General features: G+C 37.9%; 1 protein-coding gene across 1 annotated transcript in view; it reads left to right on the top strand.

Moving 5' to 3' along the window:
- The window catches only part of slc8a4a (solute carrier family 8 member 4a), a 104,518-nt gene that overhangs the window by 80,858 nt on the left and 10,118 nt on the right, over window positions 1–13,542 (top strand). Inside the window, exon 5 of the mRNA XM_053478716.1 lies at window positions 9,324–9,430. Coding sequence (XP_053334691.1) covers window positions 9,324–9,430 — 107 coding nt within the window. The remainder of the gene's footprint in view (window positions 1–9,323; window positions 9,431–13,542) is intronic.

Genomic DNA, 13,542 nt, shown 5'->3' with positions numbered 1-13,542 from the left:
TTACTAAGAAAAAAAGACATATAGCAAGAACTTTGAAAGCCAAATAGAAAAGAAAAAGAAGGTAAATGTAGTATTTATTCTCCACAATTAAAAGTACACAATACAGTCAATCATACTTTTGATTATACAGAACACAGTTATGAGAGTAAAAATTGCCTTAATGTCTCTATATAATCCCCTGCTACACTAATGCACTTATCCCAATGATCGAATACCATCAAGGTAAAAAGTTTTTCAGTACACCAGAGCCATGATAAGACTGCCTGCTTCACGTCAGAAACACAGGCCTCCCAGGAACTCTTCTACTGGCCCACACATATGGTAATGGCTTAGACCGAGGTCAGAACTGTATGGGGGGTGTGACAATAACCCTCAGCCAAGTGGTGTGCGTGTGATTGTGCCTACAGTTCACTCACCTTCTATACCCCTTTATTCTGTATTCAGGGTTGCGGAGAACCTGGAGCCTATCCCAGGAGGCTTAGGGCACGAGGCGGGGTACACCCTGGACAGGGTGCCAATCCATTGCAGGGCACACACACATACACACACTACGGGCAATTTGGGAACGCCAATCAGCCTAACCTACATGTTTTTGAAACTCACCAAGCATGGGGAGAACATGCAAACTCCCAGACCCTGGAGGTGCAAGGCGACAGTTCTAACCACTACACCACCGTATTTGTATAGCGCTTTTAACAATTGACATTGTTGCAAAGCAGCGTTACACAATCAAAAGAATTTGTATGAAATGTGAATGAATCAAAATAATAGGACTGGTTCTGATGAGCAAGCCGAGGACAACAGCGACAGTGGCAAGGAAAAACTCTCTGAGATGGTAATAGAAAGAAACCTTGAGAGGAACCGGACTCAACAGGGAACCTATCCTCATTTGGGGGAAACGGATAGCAGGGATTAATCAGCATCATACTTTGTGAGACTGGAAGTTTAGTACAATAGGAGATGTGTGTTAGTTAAAACTGAGTCCAGTTCATTATTGGAGGCTCAGGTAGACTGTAGGAAACTCCAGTCCTGAACCATCGAGTCCTCAGAGAACAGCTGTCTGCATCAGCCGAGGACAGAGGGGGTCTGGATCACTGGCAGCTCAGAAGCGACATGTATAGCTCGACAGAGAGACAGGGAGAGGGAAAGAGAGAGAGACAGGGAGAAGAGGAGAGATGGCAGTTACTGTAGATATGGTCAGAGTCAAACAATGTATAATGTGAATGTATATTTAGTGCAACTGAATTTAGTTCCCACAGTAAGGGGGCAGCAAAAGTTATCTGTCAGTTTTCAAGAAGGTGGTGTTCTCTGAGCCACCTCAGCCTAAATCGTCCTCGTCATTCAGCCTTCTTTAAAACTTGAGATTCTTGAACACCCCTCATATTTTTCATCCCTGATTATAAGTGAAGGTTTTTTTTTCCTTACCATTTTTGCTTGTGATAATGTTCGAATACCTGTAATATTAAAACCTAAGATATTTATCATGCTACATGTCTTCAGTAATATGAATGAATTTTTTTTTTGTTTCTTTACTTCACCCTAAAGGACACCAGTGCATGGCATTGTAAATAATTGAGTTCAATAACAGGCAGAGCTGCAAAGCTGAGTTTGTGCTGAATCAGATAATATAGCCTACTTGATTATGAAGCAATAAATCAGAAAGTAAAAAATATATATAAAGATTTTCTCAGATGGTGCCTTAGGTCTTAGAAGGTAAAAGGGTTCAGAAAGACTGTTTTCAGATACAGTATTTTTAAAGGGAAGGAGGTCAGGAAACTCCAGCAAAATCCACCCCCAGCCCACCTCTCTCTCTCTCTCTCTCTCTCTCTCTCTCTCTCTCTCTCTCTCTCTCTCTCTCTTTCCCTCTTTTAGTGGAAATAAACACGTTAGTCAGCAAGCTACAGTAGGCTGGGAGCTACGACTGAAACACTGTCACACAAAGTGTAGACGTGATATTAATTGTGTCAATGAAATGCCATCAAAGAGCTACAGAACAATCCGAGGGGAGAAAAAAGAGAGAGAGAGAGTGAGAGAGAGAGAGAGAGTTTGGTATCTGGAGATATAGAAGAGTGTAGACATGTGATGAATGAGAAACATGTATTGCATTTAATTACACATGCCCTGGGCAAAGGTTTTCTAGGGAGTGAGGCTAAAAAGAAAAGGAAATGACCCTACTAAGATTAGGGCTTCATTTTAAACACAGGATTTGTGTCAATTTTAATTGTGTCAAGAAGAGTGTTTATGTTGATGGGTGCATCTTAAGTACATGAGCAGATTTCCTTGGTGTTTCCTCACACTGCCTGGTGTGTCCCTAATGCTCTTCATTAATCATGGGCTCTAATTATAAGTAGTGCCCGTATGTGGCATTTATTCTTCTTTATCCCTTTGAAGTTTTGTCTTCTCAAAGTAAAAAAGAGCACGAGCAGAGACACAGATTTTTTCCCTTGCTTCCTTTCTTTTGTTTCTGCAAGAGTTCATGAGTGGTCCAATGGTTCCAATAAAGCCACAGCAATAGGAGCAAATTGGCTGCAGTCTTTGGGTGGTGGTGGGGGGTTTCTTCTGTCAATCATACAGACACTAGCCAATCATGGGCCTCTCTGAGCTTATGTATGTTAAAGAAGACACTTTCCTCTGAGTGTATGTACTGATTGTGATGTGAAATATTGAGCAGCAGCTAGAAAAGATGTGGATGCTGTGTTCACGTGTCTTGGAGGAAGCATGTGTCTACCCTTCCCCCTCCATGTTTGGTAACTGTCATGCTATAGGGGAGAGTTAGCTAGTAGACTAAATTAGCACTGGGAAGAAAATGCAGGCGAGATTCATGTTTCTGCAGCTCATTAGCCCGTTTCTTGCTTCAGTCTCATCTCTAATTCTGACATTTTCCAGATTTTGTGTCCTCCTGACTGACTGTGTCTCTCCACACACGTGTAAATGTGTCGCATTGTGTGTTGAATCCACATGAAATCACGTTTTCCTGTGGCATTGCTGTTGAATAAAGATAGACATCAGTGTCATTGTCTTTTCTTTCTGCTCACTCCCTTTCTCTCTGACATCATTCCCACACTGCAGTTTTATTTTATGCCTGTGCATTTGATGACCCCCCCCCCACACACACACACACACCACAGTTTTTATCTTCTGTAATAAACAGTCTACAATTGAACTGATGCAATAGAAGTGTAAGTCCATTCACCATAAATGCCTTGATTGTTGTAATCAGACTGACAGAGCATTATTGATTTAAAACATGAAAATAGATTTCACACGGAAACATGCCCTGATTTGAATGGATGAATACGCATCTCTGGACGTATTAGCCTTGAGTCTTCTGTCTGAATGCTATGCAAACACAGTGGTGTCCAAACATCCTAAACCAAACAGAGAATTCGAAAAAACCTTTTTCTCCCTTTTAAAACTGTTAATAAATAGAACGTTTTCAGACTTTAAAAAATTAATAGATTTCATATTTCTAGGTCACTATTGAAAGTTTAACAAGTTTGTGGAGTGACAATTTGAACTAATTTGTACAAGAGGTCTGATTTATTCGAGTTCTTCTGGTTCCCTTCCATCAAAGAATGTTTTCAGAGGATGCTTAAGTGCAATAACAATGCTCTAACATCATGATTTTGATTTTGATGCTGACTTGTGAAGTCCATAAGCTGAAGCTCTAGTGCAGTAAGTTAAGCAAGAAGGAGAACAAACTGAATCTAAAGAAATGCTGAAATTTAAGTAAAACATTTAAGATAATTGTTGCAACCCTCTCATTTTCTGATCCAGCTTGGGACTTGGGCGAATGGTTAACCCAATAAGGCCCAATAGTGGCAACGTTGTGGGGTTCGAACCTCACACCCTCTGATCAGCAACCCAAAGCGTCAACAGCCTTGAAGACTGGGATCTGTGAAGGACAATCAAGTTGTTTCACACCAACCTCAGGAAGCCATATGTTTATGGACCTTTCATGATGCAGTAGATTGGATCAAGTTCACTTAGTTCCCGTGATAATGCAGCATTTAGAGATGTTCTAGAGAACTGCATGTCCAACTTGGTGAAAGATTATATATTGTTTTGAGGGTTCCACATACTTTTGTCCTTTTCGAGTTATGTAAGCAATTGGGAGCAGAATTTTGGATAAAAACTTGAACAACAGATGATCATCCTCATCTTACGGTCTGCTCCCAAACTCAGTAAGTTGTTATCAGTCCACACAAATCAAGTCACGCAGGAAGTCAAAAAGATTAGAGTTAGGGGTTAATGTTCAGAGGATTTCAATCAGATTAAAGCAAATCATAGCAAACGACTGTGATACGTGTGAATTCCTGCACATTTCTCATGAGATCATGCTGGCAGATATAGCAAAAATAAACTTTGCAGAACTCAAACATGGCCCGTTCTCCTGATCGTGCTGATGCAGTTGTGCTAATGGGCTTCATGAGGAGGATGTAATTAGACTGAACCTGCTTTACCTTTCAGGGAAGCACAGTGTTAATGCGCTAGAAAATTACCCAGGGCCAGGCGTCATCTCAGGAAATTAAGCCTAATGTTAAGCTCAGAATGCTGGGAAAATGTGCTGCATTAACCGCTTACACAATTGAGTAGTCTCGCGACCATCCCTGCTTTATTTCTTCTTCTCCCTCTCCGTCTGTATGTGTATGCAGCAGATGGTGTGTGTGTGTGTGTGTGTGTGTGTGTGTGTGTGTGTGTGTGTGTGGTTCTGCCATGAGCTTTTTTTCTGCTGCAGGAATATTTTGAATTCAAAACTTAGATTAAAAATGAATCCAATTAAATTTTTAGTAATTAAAGTGCTTTGTTTCTCTCAGAGTAAATGCATAATTGTTTTTGCATAGATGTTTCTTCTGCCTTTATTCTCTTTATCCCTGCGTTTTTCTTTTCCTTCTTCTCTTATTTCTCTGCCTTTTTTCTCCATTCCTTCTTCCTTTTCTTTTTTTCAGTCCTCCCTTTTCCATTCATTTTGTCCTGCCAGTTAACCTCCTGCTTTTTTCTCTTTCCTTTCTTCCTTCAACCACTAAAACCAGTTAAAATAATTAGCCATTTAAAGTATATCTTCTGCTATTTTCTTTTTGCATAAATGTTTCTTTTTTCCCACCTTTCCTTTTAATCCCTCCCTCATCCCTCATTCTTTTTTCTGTTTACATTGTTTCTTTTTCTGTTTCATTTCTTATTCCTTTGTTTCCTCCCTTCTTCCTTCTTAACTTTTTATCTTTCTGTCTTCCTTCCCTTTCCATTCCTTTTTTTTTCTTACTATTCACTTTCTCCTATTTTTTTCTTGTTCTTTCTTTATTTCTTTGTTCTGCATTCTTTCTTGCCTTCTAATTCATGTATTTCCTTTTCATTCCTCCTTTTTTTCATCTTACTTTCCTTCTTTTCTTTATTTTTTCCTTTTTTGTTATTAATTCTTTTTTATGTTCTTCTTACCTTGCTTTCTTCCATCCTTCCTTCCTTTCCTGTTTTCATTTCTTCTTCATTCCCTATTTCCTTCTTTTTACATCCTCTTTCCCTTACCTTCTGCCCTTTTTTCTTTCCTTTTTACTTCTTATTTAGTTCCTTCTGTTATTTAATTTTCCACATCTCTTACTTCTCTTTTTTTCTTGCTACATTCTTTTTGCAACAGCTGAATTAAATTAAGAAGCTGGCAGAAGGTGTCGTTTCTGTTTCTGTTCTCCTGGTAATGGCACAGGTTTTGTCCGGTCTACAAGTGTTCTTTTCCACCTAACAAAAATGCCAGTAGGTGAACCAGCTCTGCCAAACTGGCCCTTGCTGTGAATGAGTGTGTGTACTGTTGCACCGTGGCACCAGTCCAGGCTGTATTCCCGCCCTATGCTCAGTGTTCCCAGGTTGGGCTCCGGATCCACCCTGACTAGGATAAATCAGTGACTGGCGATGAAAGAATCAATCAATTATTCACTTTTCTCTGTAAACACTCTCTTTGATGAAGGTGACAAAAAAGCAAAATGAGGATTCTGAATGAACTAAAAAAAAATTTTAGTTCTCCCCAGCTGTGAATTGACTGCCAAGGGGATGGATTTGGCAAAATGCCTCCCTTGTAACAGCGCTGAAGCTTATCCAAGACTGTAAAACTAGTGTAGAAAATAAATAAAGAGCGGCCTGTTTTAGTCTTTTTTGACAGAAACAAGAACAAAGAGAAGGCCTGCTTGCATCTCAACCACTTCGCCAGTTGAAAAAAGAAAATCATCTTTTTACTTATAATTGGTGTGAAATTTCATGGAGGATTGTAAAATAAAGTCTTTTTTTCAGTGAACACTTTGAAATACAGGAGAGTTAGCTTTAGGATGTACAATATGTATGGTGTCATATATTCTCACAGAGTTCTCTGAATAAAAGCTATAGAACTGAAGCAGGGGATTAAAGAGAGAAAGGTACAAACTCAAATAGGGAGAAGGGTATAATCAGCATTGCTTTAAAAAAGCTTGTGCCAATTTTAAAATGGGTTTAAAGGTGATGTTGAGGTTGATTTGGTGATGGCAGTGGCTCCAGTGAATGGGATTCAGATGAAATGCACAGATCAGATCAAATAGCAGGAAGCATAGCCCTCAAGCATATTTACAGACCTGGGGGTAGACAGCGTCCAGATTGCTGGAGAGCTGGCAGTGTTCAGGCACTGATAGCATGGGAAGTGAGGAGTGCTTTGAATGGCTTAATGACAGTTCTGGAATTCACCTCCTACCAGGTGGACCTGACGGGGGGACTTGAGTGAGCTTCTGCCAGCTTTTTGCAGAGTGTCATCATATTTAAACAGAGTAGTAAGACAGTACAGTATGGTGTGTGTGTGTGTGTGTGTGTGTGTATACATGCGTATATACAGAACCAGTCAAAAGTCTGAACACACTTTCTAATTCAATGGTTTTTTTGTGTGTGGTTTATTTTTTTTTTATATTCTAGAACAATCCTGGAGATTTTTCAACTATGAAATAGCACATATGGAGTTTGGTAATAAACAATGATAAGAAGAGTAAATTGTTATTTTAATACATAAAGGTCAGCAGTTCTGGAATATTTCTTGCAAGAACAGTATTGTCAGGTGCATTTGCAAAAAAAAAAAAAAACATCACGCACCGTGAAAAACCTGGCTCTCATGAAGACATGAAGTAGCAGACACATCTCAACATTAATTGAATATCGTGTATTGCATATTCCATTTTGCATATTTTCCACGACTTCAGTATTTTTTACAATGTAGAAAGTGATAAAAATGATGATTATCAAACATAATTAACATACTGTATATGGCCTCTGTTTAAAAAAAAAAAAAAAGATTGTCAGCGTCCCCAGATCTTGAAGCTTCTACAACCAGTTAAAGAACAGTTAAAGCACATTAAAAGTTGAACATTAAAACTTTCATAATCAATTATTGAAAATACAAATTGGGAGAGAGCAACAGAAACAAAAGTGTTTATCAATTATTAATAGCAGTATTTCTATTTTAGAGATATAAATGTTTTATCCTGTTTACCATGTACTGTACAGGGCCCCGGAGCCTTTCCCAGAACACTTTGGGTATGAGGCGGGGTACACCCTGGATAGGGTACCAATCCATTTCAGAGCTCGCACATAAAACACACACACACACACACACACACAAAATCCACCAAGCACATGGAGAACATGCAAACTTCATGCACACAGACCCGAGGCAGGAATCGAACCCGTGCGAGGCCAGAATGCCAACCACTATGCCACCGTTCCGCTTATTTTAGAGATAGTAACCTTTAAATGTTTTATTGGAATTATTAAAGTAATTCATTCAACCATCCATCCAGCTGACCTTATTTTGTATTTCATATGTATTAGTTTTTCTAGAATGTACAACTCAACTAAATGATTTAATTAAAAGGTGTGTTCGGACTTTTGACTGGCACTTTGGGTAAACCAGTAACAAAATGTGGATTGGATAGAACTATTATTATAATTGCAACTTCAATCGCAATCACAATATTGATTAGAAAAATGAAAATCACAATGAAATCGTTCAGCCCTTCTTCAGAGTGCTGTGGATTGCTTCGCGTTGTCTGATAAGCCCAGTAAGTAGACTGCCTTGTCATATGCCAGGGAAGAGGGAAGCAGAGTAACACTCTAGCAGGTTAATAGGCACCACCTGAGAGAACAAATGTGCAGCTAGCGGGTGACTAAAGCAGCACCACCAGCAACAATACAGTGCTTAGAAATTGGGCTGTATTGCTTTTTACTGCTTATTGTAAGCAATTTTGTTTATATATATATCTTCAGTAACCACTTTCTCCTAGCCGTGGTGGCAGTGGATAGGTCTGGAGTCTATCCTGCCAATACTGTGATAGAATTTACAGTACTTCAAATCTGAGTCCTTTGCAAGGCACCATGCACACACATACACACGCACACATATTCATAGCTGGCAGTTTAATCTAGACAGGTGCATGCATTTGAACAAATCAGGAGAACGCATAGAAAACCCACCAAACACTGAGAAAACATGAGACACTTCAGTAACCCAAGCATAGGATCCAACCAGGGACACTAGAGCTGTACGGGAGCAGGAACCGGCTGCTTGTAACAATTTTAGTCAAATGTAATCTAAAGTAACACAATACTGTCTCTACCATAAGTTATTAGGAAAATAAATCTGCTTAAAAAGAATTTACAAACCTCAGCTGGCTGCTTACCATATAGATTGAACGCATTCAGTATTCACTCCGAAATATTTAGCGGCAAATCATTTTGACCATCCAAAGAAAAAAATTCAAAGCAAATGGGAAATCAACAGTAATATACACACACCAATGTTATTTTCTTTTACAGTTCCTTGTAAAGAGGCGTGCCGCACGTTGGCTTAGTAATTAGCACTGTCACCTTGCACCTCCAAGGTCTGGGTTCAATTCCCACCACCGCTCTGTGTGCATGGAGTTTCTACAGTACAGTATGTTCTCCCTGTGCTTGGTGGGTTTCCTTCCACTCCACTTCAAAAATCTGCAGATTAAACTAACTGGCATTCTCAAATTGTCCATAGTGTGTGAATGAGAAAGGAAAGTGTGTGTACAGTATGTGTGTGCCCTGTGATGGATTGGCACCTGTCCAGGATGTAGCCCGCCTCGTGCCCTTGCTGTGTGAGTGAGATTCTTGTAAAGAAATGTGATGTTAAATGATCTGACAACATCTATTAATTTAACCCTCGTCCTGGAGAAAAAAAGAAAAAAACAACTGCTGAAATCTTTATTAAATTTTGTTCATATTTTTTATATTTAAATCCAAACTTCAAACTGGCACTGTTAAGATGTTTGTCTCATTCATGACTCTGTTTCGGTCCTGTACAGGAAGATTCTTGAGGTGAAGATTATTGATGATGAGGAGTACGAGAAGAACAAGACTTTCACCATCCACCTGGGGGAGCCCATCCTGCTGGAGATTGGACAGAAGCATGGTAAGAAGGAGTTTTCTTTTGATCAGATGAAGAATGAACTTGAATAATAATGCCGTGATGAATCGAGCCTGGGGCTGATTTCTGTCTAACTCAGATTGACAGTAGTGACAGTTGTGTCAGGTGATTACGCATAATAAAATGCCACCTAGATTTGATGTATTTTGGTGCTAGTTTACTTATACTGACTTGTATGATGCATGCATAATAACACAAGCAAAAATAAGATGATTCAGTAATAGGACATTTCTATTTATATACAACTTTATTCCCATACAAAAATTCCACAAATTCTATATTTTCTATACTGTACAGCTAGGTTTTTCTTATATTTTTCGTATATTTTTCATATATTGTATATTTTGTATTGAATTCAATTCAATTCAATTCAATTTTATTTATATAGCGCTTTTAACAATGGTCATTGTCCCAAAGCAGCTTCACAAAAAAAAAAAAAAAAAAAAAAATTAAAGATTTTTTTTTTTTTAGAAAAGAAAAGAAAATATTTGGAAGTGTGTATGTGTGAGAAAAATGTGTCTAAATAATAATGAAATGAATGAATGATGAATGAAATGTCTCTGATGAGCAAGCCAAGGGTGACGGCGACAGTGGCAAGGAAAAACTCCCTGAGATGGCAATAGGAAGAAACCTTGAGAGGAACCAGACTCAACAGGGAACCCATCCTCATCTGGGTGATAACAGATAGAAATAACATCAAGTGTGTTGTGCAGGTGAAAGTTCAATATATCAGAAGTTGTGTAGATTCAGTTCAGCAGTAGGTGCAGAGGGCAGATGGGGTCAGCATCACTGGAAGCACAGGAGCAGGATGTGTAGCTCCAGCCATCATAAAGCAGAATCTAGGTGGAGCAGGTCCTTCTCAAGATGCCTTAGAAACCTCGCAGGGTTGGCCTTTGTCTACTGAAGCTGGCACAATCTCCAGATGTCTCAGGATGGGTAGAAAAATACAGAAAAGATGGAGAGAATTAGCGTAGTTGCCATTCAGGATAGGTGTACTGGAGTATGAGGTTATGGGATGAGTTACGCGTATGCCAGATTAGGATTGTACAAATATTTTATTCTTTCTTAGTTATCTCAACTGGTGTATCCTGTTAAAGAGCATGTTCTTAGTGGGTGCAATTAGGACTGCAGGACCTCTTTAGAAAGATTTAATAATAATATTGGCAGGTACAGTACAGTAGCTATAGTATATGATAATACTTAGATAGGCAGCATAGGCAGGTATAAATGGTCCGGGTTTGGTCCCCGTCTCAGGGGTCTGTGTGCATGGAGTTTGCATGTTCTCCTCGTGCTTGGTGGGTTCCCACAGGTACTCCAGCTTCCTCCCACAGTCCAAAGACATGCAGGTTAGGTTAATTGGCGTTTTCAAATTTCCAGAGGTCCTATCACTGTCATAAAATGGGTATAAAAACAATAGTCATCATTGGCTTTGCTTCCTAGTTGGACTACAGAGGTTCCTAGATTGATAGATGGAGTAGGTAGATACACACTGGGCATGTTATATAAATCTAGAGATTTTTACTTCTTCTAATTTTCTAATGTTATAACCCATCTGCTTATTATCTGAGTTACAATAACCTTTCTGCCAGCTTGAACCAATTCTAAGTGGAAGGTTATTATACTGTATCTACAGTACATACTGTACATTATAAATCCACTGATTACATTTACAATTGCTAATTTTCTAAAATGGTTTTGTGTTCCAATAATCCAGATTTCAACAAAGGTTTGTAAGAGGAAGTAATTTCCCCAGCATGAATGTCTATGAGACATAAAATGTAAAAAAAAAATTAATAATAAATTAAAAAAAAAAAATTAAACCCGAGTTGAAGATTGATTGATGAATATTCAGTCCCAACAGTAAGTGCAATCGTGGTCTCAGAACACATGGCCATGTTGGATCATTATCTCCAGACACTTTCGGCATATTAATTATACTGGTCTAATTTAATCATCTTTGCTATTAAATTCATTAAGTTGTTGTAGGATCCTGTTAACGTTGTTCCTGATGTTTTTTTTTGTTTGATTTTGTTTTTAACTTAAATTCCTTTTTCTGTTATTACTTGCTATAGCATGTGTAGGGAAGCACAGAAGATTAAATTTAAACTGGATGATGGGGTTAAGTGATTAGCCTTTTGATTGCTAAAAAAGGCATGTTTACCTTTATTTCATACATCCAAGTCTTTTTAGAACTGCTGTCTTTTGTTGTAGACACTTCAAAGCTTCAGGCAGTAAAAAAGAACAATAATTATTTATTGTATATTTTGCTTTATTACATTGTTCTAAATTCACTTCTGAATAAGATATATGTATACGGCCAAAGCATGGTATTGGTATTCCCTTACATAGGTGAAAAAGTAAACTTAGGTAGGATCGGATTCTGATAGGATCATGTAACACCAACGTTTTTTTGTAAATATGCATACACATTTTTATCAGATGAAAAAAAAACACATTGCTAAATACAATTTCATGGCCATTTACAATATGAAGTGCCTGTAACTTTTTGCAATTCAAATCTTCCAATGATCTTAATTGTCATTCAAATGAAATATTTATGAAAAAACATAAGCCTAAAAAAATTTATTATTCTAAAATCTGACATGGTTATAGGCACCACAGATTTTTTTGCTTTTTTTAAGCTTTTACCAGAATGCTTTAATTTAAGCAATACAAGTCATATGCTTTTAGAAGCTTACACCAATTGTAGTATTCATACTTATCATGAAATATGAATGATTTGCATTTGAAATTATTATTGTTTGAATTGAGACAGTATACTGCAGAAAAATTGCAATTTTTTGGGCACACACAAAATCATCTACCCAAAACAGCTGTGGTTAGCAACTTGAAATTTTTATGAATAAAGAAGTATTATTGTCAGTACCACGTACCTAAAGCCGAAGAGAATGAACTATGGAGGTGGTGGACAGCCCTGTAAATTTCTCTCTATGTCTGCACTCATTCCACTTTTAAATAACTTCATCTAAGTAACCGTTATGGAGTTAAATCCCAAATGGCATAATATGGAAAACTAGGCTGTAGAATCCCTTGTTCCGTATAACAAGTAGTGCCCTAGATCAGGGGATAACAACTGTTAGAACAGCTGTGACGTGGGGCAATATGTGACACTCATGGAATGTCTCTTATCCAAACAATTTACTTTGACAGGACTACCTGTTGAATAATAAACTCTATTAATACTGCAAGTCATACGTACTGTAGGTATAAATTAACAGAATGCTAGAATAGGTAACTATTATTTAGAACATTGTTCATGTATGCCTTAAGGCTGTTGAGGTCAATGCTTCAGTATATCCCTAATGCGCTAATGATACGCTTATGCATTACCTTATCGTCATAGAAGTATTTTTGGATCTCAGAGTAAAGATTTGCCAGAAAAATCATTCTAGTCAAAAAAAAAATAAAAGCAACTGTTGAAACAGTGTTTTGGTAATGCAGATATTATGTAATTCTGTTTGAGCCTGAGGTTTAGGGCTCCAAAGACTGGTTATGGCTTTTCTTATAAAAGACATAATAATATGACTTGGCAGATGATTCACTTCATTGCTCACTAAACTCAAATCAGTTTAAAAGAGCTCTTTTGTCCCAGTCATATTAGCTGTCAGTGTCTCATCTGAGGAACAACTACTGCCGCAATGTTTGCATAATAATAATAATTTAAAAAAAACATTGTTAGTCTAGACAATGACAAGGTGTATGACAAGCAATGGCGGCTCATTACCATGATCTCCGCCTATTATTATATTACTGTTAAGGGATCTCTTATAAATGAATATTCAATGTGTGTACAACTTTAGTGACGATCCCTTTAAATTATAACTACAATTCCAAAAAAAGTTGGGACAGTATGGAAATTGGCAATTAAAAGAAAACAAAGTCTCTTCACCTTGTACTATATTGAAACACTACAGTACAACAACCTCATTATTTGATGATTTACCATGTGAATTTATTAGTGTGTTGTAAATATGCACTCATTTCACATCTTGCAGCTGCAACGGCCCCCAAAAAAAGATGGGACAGGGACAATTCAAGACTAATAACAATGTGACAAGTAAAAATTACAAGGTGAT

The sequence above is a fragment of the Clarias gariepinus genome, chromosome 19, assembly GCF_024256425.1.
Source record: "Clarias gariepinus isolate MV-2021 ecotype Netherlands chromosome 19, CGAR_prim_01v2, whole genome shotgun sequence".
Classification (NCBI taxonomy): Eukaryota; Metazoa; Chordata; class Actinopteri; order Siluriformes; family Clariidae; genus Clarias; species Clarias gariepinus.
Note: the sequence above shows the minus strand (reverse complement) of the source record. Positions and strands in the feature narration are given on the sequence as shown.